The 24,002-nt window shown below is 37.2% G+C and overlaps 1 protein-coding gene across 1 annotated transcript in view; it reads left to right on the top strand.

Annotated features, from left to right (window-relative positions):
- Ush2a (Usher syndrome 2A (autosomal recessive, mild)) overlaps positions 1-24,002 on the top strand; it is a 640,567-nt gene that overhangs the window by 326,585 nt on the left and 289,980 nt on the right. Inside the window, exons 34-36 of the mRNA XM_013015154.1 lie at positions 3,080-3,227; positions 15,680-15,831; positions 20,719-20,881. Of these exons, the coding sequence (XP_012870608.1) occupies positions 3,080-3,227; positions 15,680-15,831; positions 20,719-20,881 (463 nt within the window). The remainder of the gene's footprint in view (positions 1-3,079; positions 3,228-15,679; positions 15,832-20,718; positions 20,882-24,002) is intronic.

Below are 24,002 nucleotides of genomic sequence, written 5' to 3'. Positions count from 1 at the left end.
ACATGAAGAAATGACCGTTATTTCATAAAGAATCTTGGGCTTTTGATATAATTTTTTTTCTGAGGAACCTCCAAGTTTTCAACCTGTTTTCAAAGCAGGTGTTCCTGTCAGAGCAAGGAATAACACATAGTATGCTGGGAACCGGCATTCCAACCCTATGACAGGAAGCCCCAAATAGGCAGATCATAATTCTAACACATGCTGAGGCAGGAAATGAGATGTTATCTTAAAAAAATAAACCACAGAAGAGGGGCTGTGAAGGTGGCTCAGTGGTAGAGTGCTTGCCTTGCATGCATGAGGCCCTGGGTTCGATTCCTCAGCACCACATAAGCAGAAAAAGCCAGAAGTGGCGCTATGGCTCAAGTGGTAGAGCGCTAGCCTTGAGCTGAAGAGCTGAGGGACAGCACCCAGGCCCAGAGTTCAGGCCCCATGACTGGCAAAAAAAAAATAATAATAATAATAAGCCACAGAAGAAAGAAAGGGCTGGAGAGTGGGGCCCTACCTAGCAGAATGCATGTTAGCAAGCGCAAGGCCCTGAATTCAAACCCCAGTATTGACCAAAACAAGAGAAAAAGAAAAAAGAAAGAAAGCATTCATACATTATGTTCACACATAACACAGATGGCTTGGCAGTGTGATAAAGTGTGATAGTTCTTAATGAACACAATAAGTCAACAATTAAGTGAAGGCACTAAAGGCAGACAGGTCTCAACTAGGTATTGTCAGATAATTCCCCTATCCCTGGAAGCCATTTGTCAGTTTGTGAATGTTAACTGAGGCTCTTAAGATTGAAGAGTTTGGGCTGGGAAGGTGGCTCAGTGGTAGAGCGCTTGCCTTGCATGCCTGAGGCCCTGGGTTCGGTTCCTCAGCACCACATAAGCAAAAAGAAAAAAAGCCGGAAGTGGCGCTGTGGCTCCAGTGGTAGAGCGCTAGCCTTGAGCTGAAGAGCTGAGGGACAGCACCCAGGCCCAGAGTTCAGGTCCCATGACCAGACTCCCCCCCCCCAAAAAAAGACTGAAGAGCTTGACTTTAAGAGAAGCAGGAGTAAGTTTGCATGTATTTCTATTATTTCACCAGCTGTTAATATACATTGTTGTATATTAACAAACAAAAACAAACAACCTTTTGGCTTCTTGTGGGGACTTCGTTAAATTACTAGTTTACAAATGTCAAATGACACAGTCCAAAGAACTGTTGTCCCCAAAGAAGAGAATGTTCCCATTTGTGTTTGAAAATATACCATAAAATTACCAGAACAAAACAAATTTTAAGCCACATTTTGTTTTAAGAAATAGAAAGTTGTATATAATGTAATATTTCATCAGAAAGAGTTAGCAAGGAAAATGTTTTAGGATGTGGCTAAGAAACAAAAAAGCAGTGAAAGTCTGACAGAATGCCATCTGTATAACAATAAGATGTTGCAACATTTTTTTACCCCTAAGGAAAAAAAATTGGAAAATTCAAGTGAGGATATTTTCTGTCTCTGAGGACTGGACAGAATGTTCCACTGACCAATTTTTTTTTGATAACTCAGAGATCAGAGATAACTCAGGGCCTTCTTGTCCACCATATTTTCATTTGAATCAAATGTGAGTTTTTGTATGTTTATCTTGTTTTAATTTTAAACTTTCCTGGCAAATGAAAGCAAGCACAAGTGTTTGGCCAAATGGTCAATGGATTCTTCTTTATTTGTAAAGACTTTATGCATAGGAAGAAGAGATGTTTCCCTATATCTCCCCACTCCCAATGTGCGTGTGTGTGTGTGTGTGTGTGTGTGTGTGTGTGTATGTTTGTGAGTATGTTTTACAACAAAGAATTAGAGAACCCTAGAGAGGTTACTTAAGTCCCAATCTTAATACCCATACCACAATTTCACCCATCTGAAACTTGCTTAAGCTGATGTGAATCATTCTAAAGACAGGGTGCCTATTCTTAGAGAGTGGTAGTCACCAGAAATTGTTAACTATACATTTTCAATTATATTTTTCTTGAAAAATCTGCAACTCATTACAACATAGAAAAAACAGGGCTATAACACCATTCTTCAAAAAAAAATCTAAAACCGGTAAACCTCTCCTATCCCTTAATGAAAAGAATATTAACTATCAAAAAACCATTCCCCAAAATCTAACTAGAAAGCAGCAGTTAGGCCAAAATAAACTGCACTTGTAACCTGAAGAAATACTAAACAAGCTTAAGTTCAACTTTTAAATTTCATTGTAAGTTTAAGGTTGTATTTGTTAATATTTGCTACTAGGTAAGGGCTGAAAAAAAAACAAAACAGAAACAAAGACAAAACCTGTGTACATGTGTCAATTTCCTGAAGAAATATTTGGTGCAGTAAGCTTAAGAATTTCTTGCAGTTCATTGAAAAAGTGCCCAAGAAGTTCTGGGTGATAAATATTTATTCACCATTTCCAGCATTAGTGATGTTTTATTGCAGTTCTGTGATCAATTTTAATTTTATCCGTCATACTTTAACAAAACCATCTCCTCCAACATACAGTAAAATCGTTTAACCATTGAAAAGTATTTTAGGCTGACCAAAAACACTGTACTAGTTAAAGAATGAACATGAGTCACTCTGTAGCAAACAAAAACAATGCTATTTGATGTACTTCTTATTCCCAACCCAAAATACCCTATTTATCTTGTTCTTAGTCTCTGACAGTTTGCTCTCATGTAGTATGTGTGTGTGTGTGTGTGTGTGTGTGTGTGTGTGTGTGTGTGTGTGTGATCTATGTGTATGTGTGTGTGTTTATTCTGGAAACTTTTGTTGCAGTGTAATTTCAGCGAGACTACACATGTAGTCCGTGTGCCTTGTATTTCTCTGCTCTAACTCAGCATAGTTCTTTGATTCCTGCATTCTAGCTTATTTTCCACCTATTGGTCATGACATCCAATCTCCTAAAAAAGCAAGATAATTAAATGTCAGACATTAGCACTGAAACCTATTTGTCTTCAAGTGAAAAGGGGAATCATATTTAAAGAATCGAGAACTTGTGTTGTGGATTCTTTTTTCTCAGTGCTAACCTTTGAGGGCCCAGAGCAAACTGTGTTTTCTTGTCTGTCTATTCAGGCTTGCACCGGAGGTGGGTGTACACTGAGCGAGGCCAGCGAGGCCCACACAGATGAGGAGAGTCCAGCAGGTGTGCCGGCCCCCAAAGTCCACTCCTATGCACCTGACTCCTTTAACATCTCCTGGACAGAGCCTGACTCTCCGAATGGTAAGTGAACTCTTTTAGCCTCAAGTTAAAAAGATGATTAGCAAAGGTAAATTAATATTCTAAATGGCAGCTTATATGTGGTGCTTAATTTTTAATGATCATTTTAGCACATAAAATACCTGAGATAGTATCATTGTCTATAGTTGGGGAGATTGTGGGTTTTTCAAGGCTAACATGCAGTTTTGGTGGCTCAAAAGTGCTCCCTTTTGATGGTTCTTGTGTACTGCATCTTATTGTTTAATGTGTTCCAGGAGAGGTGACGAGAACAAATGAAGCTTCCCCAAGAGTGACATTGTATTTTCAATGACATTCTCTTTGTAACCACCACTAGTTCTTCCTTGGAGGAGTAGAGAGGTGGGAAGTTCATGTACATATTGCATTTCAAAATGCTTTTGATTTAATAAGTTTATCTTTGGAAGAGGTTACTTGGAACTCCGTGTTCTTTAATATACTATTTATAAATATTTCAACATGCAGTTTTTAAACGACGGGCATATTAAACATACATACACTTATACTTATTTACGTAAAACTGTATTGTGTGTATTTGTACATGATACATATGTCCTTGTACAGTTTAGAGCATTAAAACAAAAAATCTCATTGTAAGAAAATTTTAACAGCACTTAGGTAAAAATTGATTTATTCGAGTGATTGGAACCATCTCTAAGATTCACACAATTGGCCATTGTTTCATACTGGTAGGAGCTTCTAGCACTTTAATTTTCATTCTTCTTTGAGACATATACCAAGAAAGATGAATCATAGAAACTGTTTTAGGTAAGTCGTTACTGAAAATTGAAATGGTCTCTTTCAGCATAGCTAAAAAAGAATGGAAGAGAAAAATCATTTGTTTTATTAGTTTGTCTTATGTTTACTATGATATTAATTATCTCAACTATCTCATTTTAATTAAACTTTTGGCAAATATGGTAGATACATTTTCTCTAATGGAGAGAGGTCCAATAATTAGAGTGAATGATAGTCTCTTCTACTGGAATTATTCCTGTGTTACTACAAATTTCCTAATAAAAAAAAATAAATGGATGTCCATGTGATACTATATTAAGCAGTCAAAATCTTGTGGTACTTACTATTTCACAAAGAAATCTGGTCCATGGGTGACAATGAAAGTGGTAATGATTTGTTCTGATTGGATTGTTGTTAAATGCTATTCCATGATTTGCATAATAGAGCTCTTCCCTTCATTCCAATTGGTAGATATAACTGAAAAGATGAGGTCCCTGGAATCCTTGTTCATTTAGAAAAATACTTTCCACATCCCAAAGCGCATTGTTTGCTATGTTCTGTACATCACAAAGCTGCTTTGAAATATATTCATTGAATAAGACAAAATGGAAAGTTTTTTTCTATCATTTCTGCACTAGTCTAACGTCTTGAATCTAATCATAGCAGAATTTTTAGGGTTTTTTATTGGAGAACAGTGTACACATTTAAAATAGTTTTCACTAAAAAAAAAAATACCTACCTTGCTAGCCTCTTGTCCACTTGCCCCAAATTTTCCAGTGTTTAATTTCTATTGTGGATAGACTGGAGAAGGTGATCTGAGTGTTGAAAAAATTGAGTCCTCTGTTTTCAAAGTTCTCAGGTTCCCCAGAAAACCTATGGAATGAAATCCAAATTCTATACTCTTGATATACCTACACTTATATCACTTTGTAATGTATCTCTTTTTTAAAAGTCATTCTGCAGCATTTATTTATAACAATATACAATTGAAAGACACTGACGTGGAGTCAAATAAGCTTAGACATCCATGATAGCAATCATGAATTATTCCTTTTCTTTCAGAGTGTCAGGAAACACTGTACCTCTCATTGGTAGCCCTATATTTAGTTTATTTAGTATTTCCTTGTGAGTATCTTTCTGAAAAAAAAATTTAACTCTGCTAGTCCATGAGCCAGTTATGTGCCTAAATTCAGTTTCTTCACTAGGGCTTTAAGATCATGAAGAAAAAGATTCACTAAGAAGTAAACCCATTTTCAGCAATGATAGCTGATTATTTTTTATTCATGATACTGTGTGACAACATGTGAAAAATATTTTTTAAAAAGGTCTGTTGTGGGGCAGGAGGAGTTGGGGAGGTGGGGAAGGAAGTGATGGTGGGGGGAAAACAAAGGAGGAGGTAACAGTGCTTGCTACAAAATGTACTCATTACCCTACTCATGTAACTGTAGCCCCTCTGTACAACATTTTTACTATATATTCTGTTCTGTTGTAAATACCTGTTTTAGTCAGATGTTTACAGTAGTCTTAATCAGAATGGCTCAGAAAACAAACCCTGTTTTGTTTTGTTTTTCTGTTTTTACAGTTAATTAATTTTATTGAATTCAATTAATTTACTAAAGGTGGGTTAACAGTGACGTAAGTAAGGTGATGAGTACATTTCTTTTTAAACACTGTCACTCCCTCCCTCAATTTTCCCACCTATAACTGAGTCTAACTGAAATGATCAATCCCAGTGATAACCCTTACCCAAGGTGTTATGAGAATCACCTGTATGCTTGTGGCCTTGGGTCTGAACCAAGGTAGATAAAACCTTCTTTACCATGCTTGGCCCTCCTCTACTTTGTCTGTGCTGGGCTGATTGTACCTTGGGTCATAACAGGTTTCAGATTCCTAGAGAATATTTCCTATCTTGTTTTTGTGGGTTTTCTTTTATTACTATCCCAGCAGCAACATGAACAGTGCCTGACCTGTAGTAGTAGGTTTTATCAATGACCACTTTGCAGAACTCAGAAAATAGCAATAGGTGGGAGAGGATTCGGAGAAAACAGAGCTTGTATAAACTGTAGGAAAGAAAGTTTAATGGTGTGGCTACTTTGGAAAACAGTATGGAGATGATGAATGAAAAAAAAATTTAAATAGTATTGGGTGGGACATGATCCAGCAATATCAATTCTCAGAATATATCCAAAAGAAGTGTAAACAGGATATTGAGGTATTTGTAAAATCGTTTTCAGTGTAGCATTCTTCATGATAGCTAATGGGTGGCAGATGAATGTCTATGGGGAGATGAATAGCTAAACAAAATGCAATAGTATTTCACATTAAAAAAAAAAAGAGTTCGGGGCTGGGAAGGTGGCTCAGTGGTAGAGCGCTTGCCTTGCATGCATGAGGCCCTGGGTTCGATTCCTCAGCACCACATAAGCAGGAAAAAAAAGCCGGAAGTGGCGCTGTGGCTCAAGTGGTAGAACACTAGCCTTGAGCTGAAGAGCTGAGGGACAGCGCCCAGGCCCAGAATTCAAGCCCAGGACTGGCCAAAAAAAAAAAAAAAAGATATATGCATAAAATACACATTTATTAGGCAAAGTGAGTTTGAACTACCTTGTCTGTTATAGGAGCTTTCTCACTTAATATAATAGAAAGACTTGTCTGTGATAATTGAGTAGTGTTTGATCCCCTTTCAAAACACAAGATAGAGTTCCACTGAGTAAAACCTCAGTTTGTAGTTTCCATAGTCTTACTTTTCAAATAACTACTTGTTGATTTCCCTGGGCTGCTTAGCACGGTTTTTAAGCATGAAACCTTTATCACTTAATTCAGATCTAAGGCTTGTCTCACCCTCCACCGTGTTTTGCTCCATTCGTGTCCCTTGCTTCACGTACTTGCAAAATGATGGTGTGATGTTCTGCTACTGTCAGAGAGAGCCCTGGGCACCCAGAATTCCCCATGGCAAAGGTCATGTTGATAAGCTATGGTTTCCACCAGGATTTAAAAACCTCTATGGTGAGCTGCTTTTAGGTCTAAGGAACATAAGAGCCCTTTATTATGCCAGACTTTGATGCTGTCTCTACAATGCCAGGAGCTACCCAAAGCTCCCAAATAGCACAAGGGATTATTGTGCAATGAATGTTACCTGTATTGAGTAGATTGTCCGACTAGGCAGTCTTTTGCTAGCTTCCAAATTTTCCTGAGCCGTATTCTTTTTGAGAAGCTTAAGCCTTTGAAATTGGAAATATGTTGTTTTCTCCCCCTCACACTTGAAATCTACCATGTTACAAAGTATAGCTAGCCAACAATGCCCAAGTGATTCCCCACCATCTAGCATAACACCATAAGTGTCACCATAAAAGTGGTATTTTAAACTAATCTAGATGTTCTTTTTAAACAGTAAAATGGAGACAAAAATAGTTTTGTCTGTTATTAGCTGCTTAAGTTTCTTTTACCAAAGTAGATCTGCTTCGCCTAATTTCCGTGTCCAGCTGTGGACCACATGAAGGCAGGACTTCCGTGTGCTCTTACCTGCTCTAATCCTAGCCTGTGCCACAGTGACAGTGATAACCTTGTGTAGCATGAAGGTATCACACAGCTGTTGTTGGGATATAAGAGAAATAATAAAATTATGTCACTATGACAGACATATACAATTATACAATAAATATGTCCCATAATTACGCAATATAAACGGAATCAGTTCGAAGACGATGGAGGGGAAGGATATATGTCTATTTATATTTATTTAATATATATTTATTTATATAAATGTATTTATATATTTATATTTAAGATATAAAGAACATGCTTCTAGCCTGCTTAGCAAGCTGAGTATTTCATGTGCCTAGCAATCTATACTTATTCTAAATTTATTCACTTCTTTATTTTGTAATGCTACAGACTAAACCCAAATGCTCACATGCTAAGCAAGTGCTTTTCCGCTGAGCTACATACCCATACAGCTATCCAAAAATGAGACAGTACATAGAGCTTTATCTACTTTAAATGCCTCAGTGTGAGAGGATATTACTACTGCAATCAAGATTTGTTAGTGTCAAAATGGGCATACCCTGGGTATCGTTGGCTCATGCCTATAACCTTAATTACTCAGGAGATTGAAATCACTGGATCGTACTTTGAAGCTAGCCAAGACACACAGAAAAGTCCAGGAAACTCCATCCCATTTAATCTGCAAAATTCCATTCATAAATAGATAAGCCTAGTGAGAGCACAGAGTACTGAGTTCAAATCCTACCACTAGCAGAGAGAGAGAGACAGAGAGAGAGAGAGAGAGAAATGAGAAGATAAGAACTTGACACCCATTATACAAAGAAACAGGAATCTTGCAAAAATGAAGAATTTTTAAGGAGCATACAAAAGTATCCTGCTGTTAATGCAAAGCTTTACTATAGATATCATACATTTCCTTTTGAAATAGTTCAAAAACAAAGAAAATGTTTGAATGCTTGATTGTTCTCATAACCCTTTACAGGGTACCACAAAGACGGGAGAGCATTAGAAGCACTTTTAGTTTTCTGTTTTAAATATATATAGTATTTCATCTTGGAGTATAAGCAGTTACCTATAGATATCTCATAGGTACTCATTACATAAAATATGCTGTTATAAAAATAAAGTTTTATTGCATATATAAATGAAGATAGAGGGATAAATACTAATTAAGTATTCCACTCAACAGAAAGAACTACTTGATTTTCTGCTAAGACTAGTAATATTAATAGTAATAATGATGCATACTATCCATAACTATTTGCTATGCCTTTTGATTCCCCAAATTAGTCTACAAAAAGACACTGTCCCAGTATTCAGATGTGGAAGTTCAGATTCCTAAGAATAAGAAATTTAATTATTCAAAGTCAAGCCATCAAGTAGGAATGAAAATAAAACAAATTGTAAATTACTAAAATTCATTGCTATATTTGCTGTAGTAGCCTACCTGTAATTTTTGCAGATTGCTCTTAACATAGGATTCCACCTAGGCATGTGAAAAGAAAACACAGTGAGACTTTTAATTGTTAAATGTCTAATTCTCAGTTACACTATTCAAAATTCTGTTATGCTTTCTCTCTAGCTTTAAAGAAATAATTGGAGTGTCTTTTTGTTTTCTTTTCTTATTTTCTAGTGTGAAATAACTTCTTTGTTCGAAAAACAGTCAAAATAAGGTTCTATTTTCTTTCTGGCAATCCTGTTCTAATAGGTGAAATGGATTATAGAATTTGGTGAATCACTTAGGAAAACTGCTTGACAGTTTGGAGCGTTCCCCGGATAACTTTTATGAAACACCTCCAATCTGTGTGTCAGGCAGAATTTCCCAAGCAGTCTTTTTTAGATTCAGTTGATTCCATTTTTAGGAGAACGTAACAATAAGAAGGCACTCTGCCACACTGTGAGAGCTCTTCTCCCTTTTCCTTTTTAATTGAAGTATCAAGTAGTCACATAGGGAGAGATCTGCCACGCTCAAATCATCACCTGGACCTTGAGGAGAGCCTTCAGTTGATATTAATATTGCCTTGAGGCCCTGGGGGGGGAGGACGGGAAGAAAAACAAATATATTTGTAGCATCTATATTCACTATGCATGCTCTTTTTATGCCACACTAAAGCATTGTTGTTTAATTCTTACAGTAAACAGAATTCTTCCAGGGAAATAGAGATCCCCTGTATTAAATTTCCACTGTATTGTACTTGCATTGGATTGCCTTGGTTACATATGACAACCTATTGAGCACCTTACAAAATACAATTTGACATAACATGATGAAGAGACACAAAGATGTATCCCCAGTGGACGTGCTCCATGGACAATTATGATCCTACTTCCCTGCGAAAATTAAACACCTTAAAAATTCCATCATTATGGAAAGAGGTGATAAACTTGAAACTGCTTACATTAGACAGCCAGCAAGAAATAAGTATCCATTCTGCAGATTATCCATTGAAAAACTGAATGTGCAGAGCTAGATTCAATCATCCAATTCCATTGTATCACAGAAAATGATACGTTCTTCTTTTCCCCTCTAGCTAGGTTAGTGATTATTAGGGCAAAAAAATTAAGAAAGAAAAAAACACAAAAATACAATATGGTGCAATATAATACAATCAATGACAACAGTATTTTTTATTAGGTATTTATCTTTTGCCTTTGAAGAATCCACACTGCCTTGTGCCTTCCAGGACAGGAGGAAAAATAGGTAAACAGAAGCTATGAAGTATAATATTCTATATAATGAAGGTAGCAGTTTCAACTACATAGTACTGCAACCTTCTACTTATATTAAAAATAAATGCATTACTCAGAAAAGGTCAGATAAGTTGATGTTAGGCGAAATGAACCCTAAGATAAGGACTCCAATGGTTTTTCTTTCTTGCAATTGTTTCTAACATACTTATAAAGTGATTTTTTGTTGCTTTGTATGTCCCTCCCCCACAGTATAACCCCTGTTTTCACTGTACATGATGTTGGTATAATTTGTGGAAGGGAAGGGCAAAAATAAATCGTTTAAATAGGGATACAGGTGGACCCATTGCAACAATGAGATGTACAAGATTCTATGTCGAAAAATGAACTTTACAACTTTGGTGGGGGGAGGTGATGGGAGGGCAGGGATGGGAGGGGAAATATAGAAGGAGGCAACAATGCTTGATAAGAAATGTACTCATTACCTTACTTATGTAATTGTAACCCCGCTGTACCATATTTTCACAATAAAAAAAAACTTATTAATGATCTTTTTTTTAAAAAAAAAAGGGTCATCTTACTGTCAGGACCACAGTGCGTTCTTTAGGTCTTCATTCAAATGGCACTTGTCAAACTTTTAGAGGAGAATATTAGGCAAGAAAGATAAGAAGAGGAAGCCAACAGTGCAGTAAAAAGGTCAGGCTCTCTTCCCAAATGCCTGCATGGCACTGTCTCATCTTATAATTGTGAAACAATTCTTGTTTCTTCAACTTCACAATGTTAAAAAACATAAATGATCCATATCAAATGTGCACCCTAATCTAGGACTCACCATAAGAAATCGGTGCCTTTTAAAATAATCACTTTAAATTATTTGTGTCTGTAATTTTGAAAATACATACAATTTCAAGAGCTTAGCCTATAATTTTCTCCCAAGTTCTTCATATGTGTTCCTTTCTGTTCCCATTAAAGAGGGAAGTATCTTCTTAGGCCAAAGTTTAAAATGTCCATTATATATTATTTACTAGTTTTTGATCATCAGTTTAGAACTCTAAAACCAACATTATTTAAATTTCTGTGTTATTAGATGTTTTAAACTTAGCACTTTTCAAAATCTATGTTTTTGGCTGAATTTTATTTTTATAAAAAACAACTATGAGATCTACCTGCATTTCTTGTTAGGAAGTAGCATGTCCATTTCAAATGGCACTTCTTGCCCACAAGCTTACAAGTGTTTGCCTGTAATGTGCCTTTACTTTGGGATTTTCTGGTTAAAATACAAACCATATCAGATGCAATGTCCCTGTGGTCTCAGGGTCTCTTTTTTTGTCTGGGGACTGAGGCTTATTAAATTACAATGGTATCCTATCTTGTCTTGATTTTTCAGCTCTTATGTTTGTCTAATAAGGTCTGGAACAAAAGACAAAAGACCCTGATAGGCAAATACTATGAGCTTTTTCTATCCTTGGAACAGGTATACATGAATCTAGCTTCTAGAGTATGGGATGGATGAGGTTGTCTTGTTTCTGGTACTTGGAGGAAAAAAAACCTGCTTCATCAATGATAGTTTTTTGGTCAAATAAAATTTTTTTTATAGATCCAGAATAATTTGTACAGGAGTATGTACTTTGAGACACTTACAAAGCTAATATCTTCAAGTGTGAGATTATTTTAGCATAGGTGAATATGGAAATGGAGAGAGATGGAGATAAATTTTGGAATCTGAAGTCTATGGGACTTGGTGAGAAAGTTGGGGTAGCAGATAAAACAAGAGAAAGTGTCATCAATTAGTTCAAGGGCACTTATCCAATTTATATTAGTTTTATGAGTCATCATTCAATCTGTCTAAATACTACTAATCTACAAAATACCAAGTAACCCTATGGTATATGTGTGGCATGCAGGTACATGTGTGCACATGTGTTCACTGGCATTAGACTTCAGTTTCACCCACCTTTCAATTACATGCATCCAAAACTCAGAAGTTTCTGAGCAGTTGAATTAACTGTCAAAATTCCCACTTCATTTCATCCTCAGCTCATTTGCCCAGTGCTCATCGTATTCTAAACTCTCTCAATAACTGTCTGTTCTTTCCATACCTGTGGCTCCAGATGTCATGGCTGCTTAGTTTCTCAGCACTGATTGTTATGATTGGCTTGTGAGAGTCAGGTAGAAAAAAAGTATATGTACTTTTAAAAAAGAGCTAACTTTGGAGAAACTGTCACTGAAAGTAGTGGAGAACTCAAAAAAGTAGACAAAAGAGTTGATAAGGTAGAGCCACTGACTGAAGTATAAATGAAGCTGAGTGGCCTACCACCTGTGGATTACGCCTGTAAAACTAGCTACTCAGGAAACCGAGATCTGAGGATCACAGTTCAAAGCCAGCGTGGGCAGCAACGTCCATGAGATTCTCATCTCCAATTAACCTCCAGAAAAATCCAAAGTGGTGCTGTGGTTCAAAGTGGTAGAGCAATAACCTTGAGCAAAAGAGCTCAGGGACAATGCCAGGCCCTGAGTTCAAGCCCCGTGATTGACAAAAAATTAATTAATTAATTAATTAATAAGTTGAGTAGATACACTAAATCTCTCCACTCCCCCAGTCAGTGCTAAATTAGAGAATATTGTCTTTGATGGGGTAATCACAGTTTAAATCTTCACAAAATGATTCAATATATTCATGATAATCTGCAAGAAAAGACAGGTAAGTACTTATTAGAAAGATTGTCTTTGAAAATGGTTAAGATTTTTAAAGTTCCTACATACAAGACGAGATGTAGATACCACCAAAATTAACTTCTAAAACATATCTCATTTCCCAATTATGTCAGATAAGCGAGATATTATGCACATAATCCTAACACAAAAGAAATTCTCTGTTCTCCAATTATGGAAGAAAAAGGAAATATTGATTTGGGTTCTTTCTGTAGCTGTTGAAAAGCAGGTCAAGTAGATAGCATTTTAAGGGTCTTACAGTTGCTTTAAGAGCTTCAGCAACACTTTATTTGCACACGAGATTGCTTCAGTAAGGATTAAATGGTTGTTTTGCCCAGTCCCTGGCACATAATCATTCTCTGTCATTCTTATTACTGTGATGATATCTATTTTTCCTTCCTGTAAACTTTCTGTGTTTTATGTGATTATTCACCGTGTATCTTTCATTTCCTAGTTTTAACTCCTTTCTGCCTTTGTCAAGTTATGAGTGGTCTTCAATCTAAGCCTATTTTAGAGCAAAAATGAGCATGTTAGAAATGAAGAGCAGATACTGGTAACCCTAGTATTTGGGAGAGTCATAAACTGTGAATTCTAGTAAAATAAAGACTTCCTTTCCAAATGAAGAAACCAAGAAAATGGACTTCAAAAGATAAACTGTGAAAGATTACCTTAAAGGATGAAAGTGGATCGGAGCAACATCTACTAAAAGTGTTAACATGGGGAAAGAGCAGTTCAAGCATGCGATCCCAGTGACTCAGGCTGAATAATAATTTCCATGAATGCTAGCTTACTGTTCTACTTTCTTTGCTGCTAGTGGATTTCTTAATCCAAAGGAATGTTCTAAGGGCTCATATGACAGTACATGCAATATCCTATAGCTTTACAGGTTATGACACTTGAAGACCATTGTGGGCAGGTCCAGAGGGGTGTATCTACCTCCCAGGAGAGACATATACTTAGAAAAAGGACTCCTAGTTCTGTGGTTCCATGAGCAACCCTACCCATGAACTGATGATGGATGAAGGATGAATCTAGTGCCGGGACATTTATAAAACCAAATCTTTGTGTCCATAAAATTGACAGGCAGGCGTCCTGGGAACCAACTGCCAAGGACTTGCTTGATGACCTTGACTTTGCTAGAGTCTCAGTGTAAAATTTCTCCATCTGTGAGCCATTCTTTCCTATTGTGTCTGTGGCTATCTTTTCAACTATGGAGATATCGCTTTATCTCCATAGTCATAGGTTATCACTTCATATTAAATGCGGGTACTTTCATTTTGCTGTCTATTATGTAATTTATTCCTTTTACTATGCTGTGTATTACTTTGTTTATTCATTCTGTCAGTATTTGTAATGGGCCTACTGTGTTTAGGCATGATGCTAAGCTCTAGAAATAGACAATAAGTCATGATTTCCTTGCTAGTAGGGAAGTCAGGCTATTGAACAGGGAATGATGATACTAAGAATGTGATAAATAGATTAATGCTGAGGCAGATATGTTCTGTGCTGGGAGAAGCAGCTAACTGCTGTCCTGTGTGAAGACTATCTAGTAACTTTCAAGGTAATTCCTCAGAAATGTATTTAGGGAAGCTATTTTCAAAGTAACTTTACTTTGAAACCAGTTTTTATTCAGCTTGGACTCACAGTTTTATTTCCCACAGTATAATATTCAGTCAGTTTGGGACTCTGTATTTCTAGTAAATACAGACACCTTTGGTTATGCTATCCCTCATGAATATTTCTGACTGAGTAAATAAAATGATTATAGGCTACAGCCATTTCAGTGTGTTGCCACGAAAATGCACATGGCTTTCCTTCTGAAATAATTCTTAGGTGAACATTTAAACTAGTAAATCATAGTTTTTCTAGTCCATGAATGTAGTTTGTACAATGAATTCAAGGTTTAATGTAATTTAATGTTGTTGTTGGATTTAAGCGCTCTGCAGTCTAACCACCTAAATTCAAATCCTGCTATGAGAACTTGAACAAGCTACCTAAACTCTGTGCCTCAGTTTCTTCAACTGGAAGTGGGTGATAATAACACTTCTATTGCAGGTGGGCTGCAAGACATGGTCTAGGAAGAGTTAGCGTAGGTCAGTATTCAGAGCAGTTCCCAATCATAAGTCATGTACAGTTCAAGCAATAACAGAGTTGTTACTTGTACAACACTTGCGTGAAGACCATTTTAGGAAGCAATAAAAGTTATAAAAAAAAACCTTCTACTTAATCAATTTGGGTGTGGAACAATAATGATAGCAGTTAATATGACACAATAGAAAGATTCCATTTCTTAAACTACTGGGTTTTGTCTCTCTCTCTCTGTGTTGATTAGCCTAGCATTTTGCTGTTGAAATGTAAAGCATGAGCCAGGTGCTGGTGGCTCATACCTCTAAGGCTAATTACTACTGAGATCTGTAGGATTACAGTTCAAAACCAGCCCACAGGTAAAAAATTAAAAAAAAAACTCCATGAGATTCCATCTCTAAAATAATTAGCAAAAAGCTGGACTGGAGGCATGGCTCAATTGGTAAAGTGCCAGTATGGGCAAATAAGCTGAATAAGAACACACAAGAGCATGAGGCTCCTGAGTTTCAGCTCAGGAGATGGCAACAAGAAGAAGGAGAAAGAGGAAAAGTAGAAGGAAGAATAGAAGCTTTTGTATTTTTGGAAAACAAGAGTATAGATCCAGGATGTGGTGCTTTATTGACTGCAAAGTAGAAATCCCACATCCCATCTAGACGCATTTGTTAAGACCTTTCCTGTTTTCTCCTGGCCATGTTAAAAGCCAATTGTTGTCTCCTCAGGTGTTATCACACGATATGGGTTATATCTGGATGGTGTGTTAATTCACAATTCGTCAGAACTCAGCTGTCACGCTGATGGATTTGCTCCTGGAAGCTTTCATTCCTTCCAGGTCCTGGCATGCACAGCCAGGGGTTGTGCTCTAGGCCCGCTGGTGAGTATATGAATTTGCATCCTTGGATATCAGGGAAGATCTCAGGGTTGCTGACTCAGTTTGCATGGCTAGACTTTCAAGCATGCAGGAGATTTTTTTTTGATAAAAGTTAATTTAAGAATGACTAAGATTTTTCTACCAACATAAATTTCAAAACCACCCAGGGGTTCAGGGAAGAACAATGCATATATTTTCCTGAAAGAATAATAAGTTGGCTGCTTTCATGGACAAACAGATTTGCCTAATTCAATAATATATGTAAGGTGAGATGATTTACTTCCTAATCCATGGCTCAATAGTTTGTGACTAAAACGTGAAAACTGAGCCAGGTGCTGCTGGCTCATGTCTGTAATCCTGGCTACTCAGGAGGCTGAGGCTTTCTAAATGTTTAAAATCCAGTGAATAGTGGTGTATAATTGACATAGGCTAGCACAACAGTCCTTCATTTCAAAACATATACTTTTGTGCATTTTTCTTGATTAAATAGATTGAGCTTTCTTTGAGGAGAATGCTCATTAGTTTTAGATATTTTTTGGCAATGTTTGCTAATTCCCTATCACTTTAATGCACCCTATCTCCATTGAAGAGTGTATTATATAAACATTACCTTGAAGAAAAAAAAAGACCCCACTCTTGAGTTTAATTCTTGCTTCTGTATTTCTGATCACACCTCCCATTTTGTTTCAGGGGTTGGTTGCTTTCCAAGCAGTTAACATTAGCCATGGTGAAGCTGAGTTGTCTTTATTGTCATTAGCATTTTATAGCCTGGACCCTTCTGATAGATCCTTACCCTTAAAAGCAGCTATGGCAACAGGCCAGTTTTTCTTCTCCATTCAAAAAAAAAAAAAAAACAAGACAAGGAACAAAAGAACACTTCATGTGCTCTTGGAAACTTACACTTAAAAACAAAAAGTCAATTGTGGTTCTGGTGACTTTTACCTGGTCCCAGATCATCTCCCCATGTCCTGGCAAATTTAAACCAGGGGGACACCGTTATTGATCTGTGTCCTGTACAGATAGCCAGTGACATTAACCTTAAGAAATCAAATGCCACAGTGCTCTGATGGGAAAGAGGAACACAGAATTGGTCTGTAAAACCTACTCTGCCACAGCCTCGTCCATTCCACACTGGATCCTGACGTACAGCACAGTGATTTTTCTCCCTGGGTACTTTTTCTTTATACTGAACTCAGTATGCAAACACTTTTCCCCAACCAGTGATCCATCTCTAATCACTAGGATTGAAAAACAATGTCTTCATTTGGAACAAGTCAGCCAGATGCTGCCAAGAAGTTAAAGCCCATGGTCTTCAGTGGGCTCTGGAAATATTTTTGTGTTAATTACAGTATGTTTTATGCCATTAAGGTATTACATATCTGGGTATTTTAAATAATCCTGTACATTTACCAGAATCACAAAGGATGTTACAGATTCTATTCTTTTTGTTGATATTCTTCTTAATGTGCCCTTATTGATTTAAGAAACCTATGATTCAGTCTTCAGAACCAGACTTTTCTGAAATTAAATTCTAATGTAATATTCAAAGAGTTCCAGCCAAATATTATATCATTTAAAGTCGGATGATATGATATTTTAAATGCAACATTTCATTGATACAAAAAAAAACGTATCACTTCATAAATTATTTGCTGGCAGAAAGCAAAGATTAAATTTTTGGAAGAGCCTACTTTTTGTTCATTTAAGAATATTTCTTAATAATAAGTTTTGCTTTTGGAAATAGAAGCCTGTTTATTTGTTATCTTCTGTATATTGAATATCATTATTTCCTGTACAGGCATAGACATATTGTTCCATGTTTTCTACAACAGCATCATTAGAATTGGCAAGTTGCAGGGCTAGAAGCTCAAATGATAGAGAATCTGCCAAGCAGGCAAGCTAAGCAAGCTATATGCCTTACGTTCAAACTCCAAGACTATCAGGACAAAAAAAAAAAGTAATCCTGATCTGTGACACACATGTGTAATCTTAACTACTTAGAAGGCTAAGATCTGAAGACTGAAGTTCAAAGCTAGCCCAGGCTGAAAAGAATGGGAGACTCTATTTCTCATTAACCAGCAAAAAAAAAAAAAAGCTGGACAAATTTGTAGAGTACTTTAACATAAAAATACACCTATTAATTCTGTATTCTTATCATTTTAATGTGATCATCACATCAACAGATTTTGTGTCCTTAGGCAGAGGAAAGCCACCATGCTTTTGGTAATCAGAAGAACCTGATTTCCCTATGATTTGTTTGGTGATTTTTAAAAATTCATTTACAAAGCACATTTGACTTTTCAAGAAATTATAACATAAAAAGCAAATTTCCAGTGCTTTGATTTCTCATTTTAAGGTTTGACAAATTAAATCCATTCATTGGGAATCTTTGAAACTATGGGGAGCAGGGATGAACATGCACTTGAGTAGCAAAAAGCTTTTTAAATGAATCCCTCACTTTCAGTCATATCGGGGAGAAAGTACTCAAACTTGGCATTTTTACAATCCAGCGAGGTTCACAGGACCATCCATTGGTGTTATCCCTTCTCCGCCCCCTTAGCAGGTTAGACAGCAGTAGTGGAGGCTAAGGCTGAGAATTTTATGACTGTCTGCCTTCAAAACATCCATTGGCTATGGAATCCCCAGGGGGCAGCTTAAGGATGAGTTGCAGAACTGCAGGTGACTCTGATATGATATAGTTAAAAAGCTGCCTTGATGTCTTGGTGAGGAGATGTTTATAGACAAACAGACCAAGACATTCACACTTCCACACACACACACTCTACACATTCATTGCTTACAAAGAAGAAAAAAAAGTGTTATTTTTAAGACACCTGCATCCTAGTGACAATCTGTGTTATAGCTGGGAAAAAATCCATAAGGAAAGCTTCTTAAGAGACAAACTTTCCACTAAGCCTCAGATTTCTCAATTTTTAGGAAGAGAAGGAGTTCCTATTTTTGAAAGGGTTGGTGTGAAAAGTTAAAAAAAAATATTCTTAGAAACATTTCTGGTGCAAGGTAGTTGTATCAACCACAAAAATACCTTTAAGTTTCTTCCATGTTTTTATTGTACCTTTGTTCACAAATACTTTTTCTACATGAAAAGGGTTTCCCCATGAAAACTAAGTCAATTGAGATGTGTCAAGTGCTTCTGCCTTATCACTGGCATAAGTCAAACTGGATAAATAAAAAGGTGAAACAAAATGAACAAACACACACACAAAAATCAACTCCTGCTTTGAGCACCAACTGTAATGTAGAATAAAAGCCAAAGTGCTTCTTCAGATACATATGGAATTTTAAAAATGTTTATTTTGAATTAATTAGATATTTGAGGATATTATATGTTATTGCCCTTAATTACTCAATTTTTTGAGTCTTTTCATACTTGGAAGTAATTTTCTGTCCAATAATTTAAGCTATCTACATAGACATAACTGCATTATAATGAAATATTTAAGTGATGAATAGATATATTTCTAATGTAGCTTTTTATCATTTCTTGTACATCATTATTAGATTAAAAATGAGTAAGAATTATAGATCTAAAGAACCAGATAGCCTTTCCTCTGATAAAAATAAACTGTCCTGTGACCTCAAACTTATTAAAAATTAACACTATCATTTACACATTTATTTTCATAATTGGAAAAATGTGTTCACCTTCACAAATAAAGCCTTCCTAATTGAGACTTTGCCAACTTCAGGCTTTCCTGTTTGATTACCTTCTTAGGAGACACAAGTCTGCCTGTACTTTAAGAACAGGGACAGAGGACTGGGAATGTGGCTCAGTGGTAGAGTGCTTGCCTTGCATGCCTGAGGCCCTGGGTTCGATTCCGCAGCACCATATAAGCAAAAAGAAAAAACTGGATGTGGTGCTATAGCTCAAGTGGTAGAGCGCTAGCCTTGAGCTGAAGAGCTGAGGGACAGCACCCAGGCCCAGAGTTCAGGCCCCACGACTGGACCCCCCCCCCAAAAAAAGAACAGGGACAGAATTGTCAAGCATACAATTAATTCTGAAACGTCAACTATTTCCTGGTGATGCTTATGAATTTGTAGTAATTAATTTACTAAGTTTAAGTCAGTGAACAGATAAAAGCAAAGATTTTTAAAAATTCAACCCTTCTCTACAAATCCATCTCTACTTATTTAAAAACTGGACTCCTGACCAGTCTGCAGCTTAGCTTTGTATTTGAGAGTTCTTCTCTCAAAGCAATTTGTCTTTTGCTGTTTCTGCAGAAGCTGATTAACACCGTATCAACTACTTTTGTGGTACTCCCTTAAGAATGGATCATTCAGGTGCATTTATTTCTTAATGTCAGCACAATGCCACCTTTGCATACCTGATAGTAACCAAGCTTAGAGAACAGATTGTGTGTGTGTGTGTGTGTGTGTGTGTGTGTGTGTGTGCGTGTGTGCGTGTGCATGCTGTGTGAAGATGCTTGGTATGGCTTTTCGGCCAGTCAGGACTCCCTTTGACACATCCACCAGGACCTTAGAGAAAGGAGACCGAATGCTTTTTGTTTCTTTCGCAATCACATAGAAAGTATTTTTTCAGGCATTCTAAAAACTCATCCATGGCTGTTCAGAGCCACAGGCACAATCTCAGTGTGAGCTGATCCACACATTCTGCAAATCACAAACAACTACCTTGGTCAGGAACTCCGATTCTAAGCATTCACAGCAGGGGGAAGAAAACATGAGGTATGCTTTGATCCTGCTGACAAAATGAGGTATTCAGACAAGATGCTACTGTCAAAATAGTTTACTTCACAGGGGAAAAAAAAAGAAAGAAAAAGACAGAGAGAGATTTCTTTGAAGAAATGTGCTCAAAGCAAAGTATATACTTATCTTATTTGCAAATGAAAATGCATCTTTTCCCTCTCACAGGTGGAGAATCATACTCAGGAAGCTCCTCCTGAAGGAAAGGTAACAGTGTTTGTCGAAACAGAGAGATCCCAGAAACCCCGCTTGAGGTGGGAACCACCTTTCCACCCAAATGGACGTTTAACTTACTCAGTCCTGTTCACTGGGATTTTCTACGCAGATCGAGGTAATTTGTGTGCAAGATTTAAACTTTAAGTGTCACTGGAAAACAGTCTGTTTGCATCTAAAACCTTCCTTTTAGCTACAGATTTTAATGCCTTTCCCCCCCCCCTCCTAAAACTAACCTTGTGCTGGTAAGCTCAGGCTGATAGTCCTCAAGTATGTGAATCTCCAGAATTAGTCCAACATCCTCAGCTGAGAAAGGGCTGGAAAGTGCATTCCCCAGCCCACACCCCACAGAACCAGAAGCTGTAGGGGTGGTGTCCAGAAGTCTGTGGGTTGATTGTTGTTGTTGTTGTTGTTGTTGTTTGGTCATGAGATTTGAAGTCAGGGTCTGAGTGCTGTCCCTGAGGTCTTGTGTTCAAGGCTATCACTCTGCCACTTTGAGCCACAGCTCCACTTCCAGTGTTTAGGTGGTTCATTGGAGAACAGTCTCACAGACTTTCCTGCCCAGGCTGGCTTTGACCTATAATCCTCAGATCTCAGCCTCCTTGAGCAGCTAGGATTACAGACATGAGCCAACAGCATCCAGATCAGAAGCCTGTGTTTTCACCAATATTCAAAGGTGCTATGGGTCCACCTGTATCCCTATTTAAACAATTTGCTTTTTTCCTTCCCCTCCCCAAATTATATCAACATCAAATACAGTGAAAACAGGGGTTCTACCATGGAGGGACATACAAAGCAACAAAAAATGAAATGTACAAATGCTATGTGGAAAAACTAACTTTGCAACTTTGATTGGAGTTGGGGAATGTAGTCGTGGAGATGGGAGGGCAGGGATGGTAAGAGAAAAACAAATGAAACAAAGGAGGAGGCAACAATGTACCCATTACCTTGTCCATGTAACTGTAACCCCTCTGTATGGTATTTTCACAATAAAAAAACTTATTAATAAAAAAGGTGCTATCAGGCACCATAGGTTAGAGAAGGACCAACCTAGTTACAGTTTACCATAGCTGCGCTTTCTGGCATTTCATCTACCTGATACCAACCATAGGCCAATAATATCATAGGGGAAGTGCCAGAGATAAAGTAAGATTACATTCTCATAATTTTTATTGTAATATATTATAATTTCTCTATTTTCTTATTATTGCAAACCTAATTTTCAAATAAAATTCTACCATATGAATAGAAAAATGTATAATATATACAGATATGTATATGTGCATGTGGTATATGCATATATATATGTACATGTACATATCCATATGATATACAGATACCTATCATTATCTATATAACTTATGTAAGTAGATATATATGTGTGTGTATAGATAGAGAGAGAGACAGACAGAGAGACAGAGAGTCAGAAAGAGAGAAAAATTTGGTCCTGTCCATGGTTTCTGCATGATGTAGGAGAGCAATTTGGGGGACTTTCTCCTACAAATAAGAGGGTAGGATTATAGTCTCCTTTTCTGCCTTAAAAATAATTGTTCAAATAATACTTCTGAAAAGATGTGAGCTTTTATTTTGAAATTCATCTTAAATAAGCTACTGTACCTTTTCATAATTCCCAACTATTTTGGTAAGTCTGGTGTATGTGTGAATAAATTGACAGAACACGGATTATATAGTGCATGGGATTTCTTGAAAATGGTACCAGAAGTGTGCAATTCAGTAATTTAGGGACTGTGATAGCATGATGCTTATTTTAAGCAAACCCTCCCATAGAAAAATCCAAGGATATGTTTTACCGGATACTTTTATTCGGTATTTTCATTAAATGTCTCCATCCCATTCTGCCCCCCCCCAACTGAAACAATTATGCTAATTTCCTATGAGATGTTTTCAATATTTGTTTTCAAACTAGGAGCCGATAGATCTGATCATGGAAAGTTGCACTTGTTATTGGATGAGTATACTGTTCTTCAGGTTCCAGTTTTTGCTTGTTTCTGAATGGTTTCTCTTTGTGAGAATGAATACCATCCTCAAAATAGAAAAGCCAGTGGAGACAGAAAACCCAACCATTTGAAATACGTGGAGGGAGCTCTACTTTGTGCACTGGAATATACAAGGAGTGAAGGCGAGTCAGAGCCTTGGCTGATCTCCTCAAAGATTGGTGTGTCCTTTTTATGCAATCAGGGCTTTGATGTATTCTGCTCTGAAGCACTTGTAAGATTATGAGGTTGAAGGAGTGATGATCGATTTGAAAAAAGAAGCAACATTTAGGCCGGACCCATGACAGCCCAGCTATTTCCACCAAGGCAGCTGGGTGAATAATGCAAGAGCCATCTTCCCCCTCGTGTTTAATCTTGCATTGTTTTTGCAGAGAAAATTTCTGCTTGCCTTCTAAGTCATGTCATCTTCGGTTGTCAGCCCGTCCCTCAAACCATCAAAACGGTATTAAATGTTGCAAAGCTGTGCAGCAAGAGAACTTTCAAAAGTCAGAACCCATTTGCAGAGCAGCCCTTGTAGAAAATGTATTCTGTTCTCGGCAGAATTTTCCTTCAGTTCTTTCCACTGAGAAGTTTACTGATTTCTCCCAGTGGAATCTGCTGGAATTTATCGGTTCATGGTTGGCAGTCACAGATTAAGGTAAATGTCGATCTGTAATGACCCTCTACATGTTAGTATTGCAGTAAAGCTGGGCTTTTATGTCAAAGATATCGGAGAGGGAGCTATTACACATGACAGGGGTGATCAAGGGACTCCAGACCAAGGCAAGCATTATTAAATATTGACTAGTTCTGTGATTTATGTAGAGCTGGAGGAAAAAAGTGACTTTTTAACCATTATATATTCTTCAGCAACGAAAACCAGCCATTTATCTCCTGCTGGTAGTAAAGAACAGAGTGCCTGCATATTTTAGTGGAGGGAAAATCTGGTCTTATAAATGAGATGAACTCCTCCATAATAACATTTCAGTGTGTTAATTGCCAAAAGCAAAACAGACAAATTGGAAGCAATTACAAGATTTGACTTAAGGAGTTTTGCATTCAGCTCTGGGGTTGGAAGGGAAGGAGATGGGAAGCTGAGGGAAGGTTTGGGAATGGGCCCCGGGAAACACTTGTCATTGGCTCCCTGTCACAGGAAGGCTCATGGACACCCTTAAGTAAAAGGACTTCAAATAGCGTCTGGTCCTGTCACCCATCAGCAACTGGGTGACATTTACACGGAGGGTA

Source organism: Dipodomys ordii, unplaced genomic scaffold, assembly GCF_000151885.1.
Source record: "Dipodomys ordii isolate 6190 unplaced genomic scaffold, Dord_2.0 Scaffold26, whole genome shotgun sequence".
Lineage (NCBI taxonomy): Eukaryota > Metazoa > Chordata > Mammalia > Rodentia > Heteromyidae > Dipodomys > Dipodomys ordii.
Note: the sequence above shows the minus strand (reverse complement) of the source record. Positions and strands in the feature narration are given on the sequence as shown.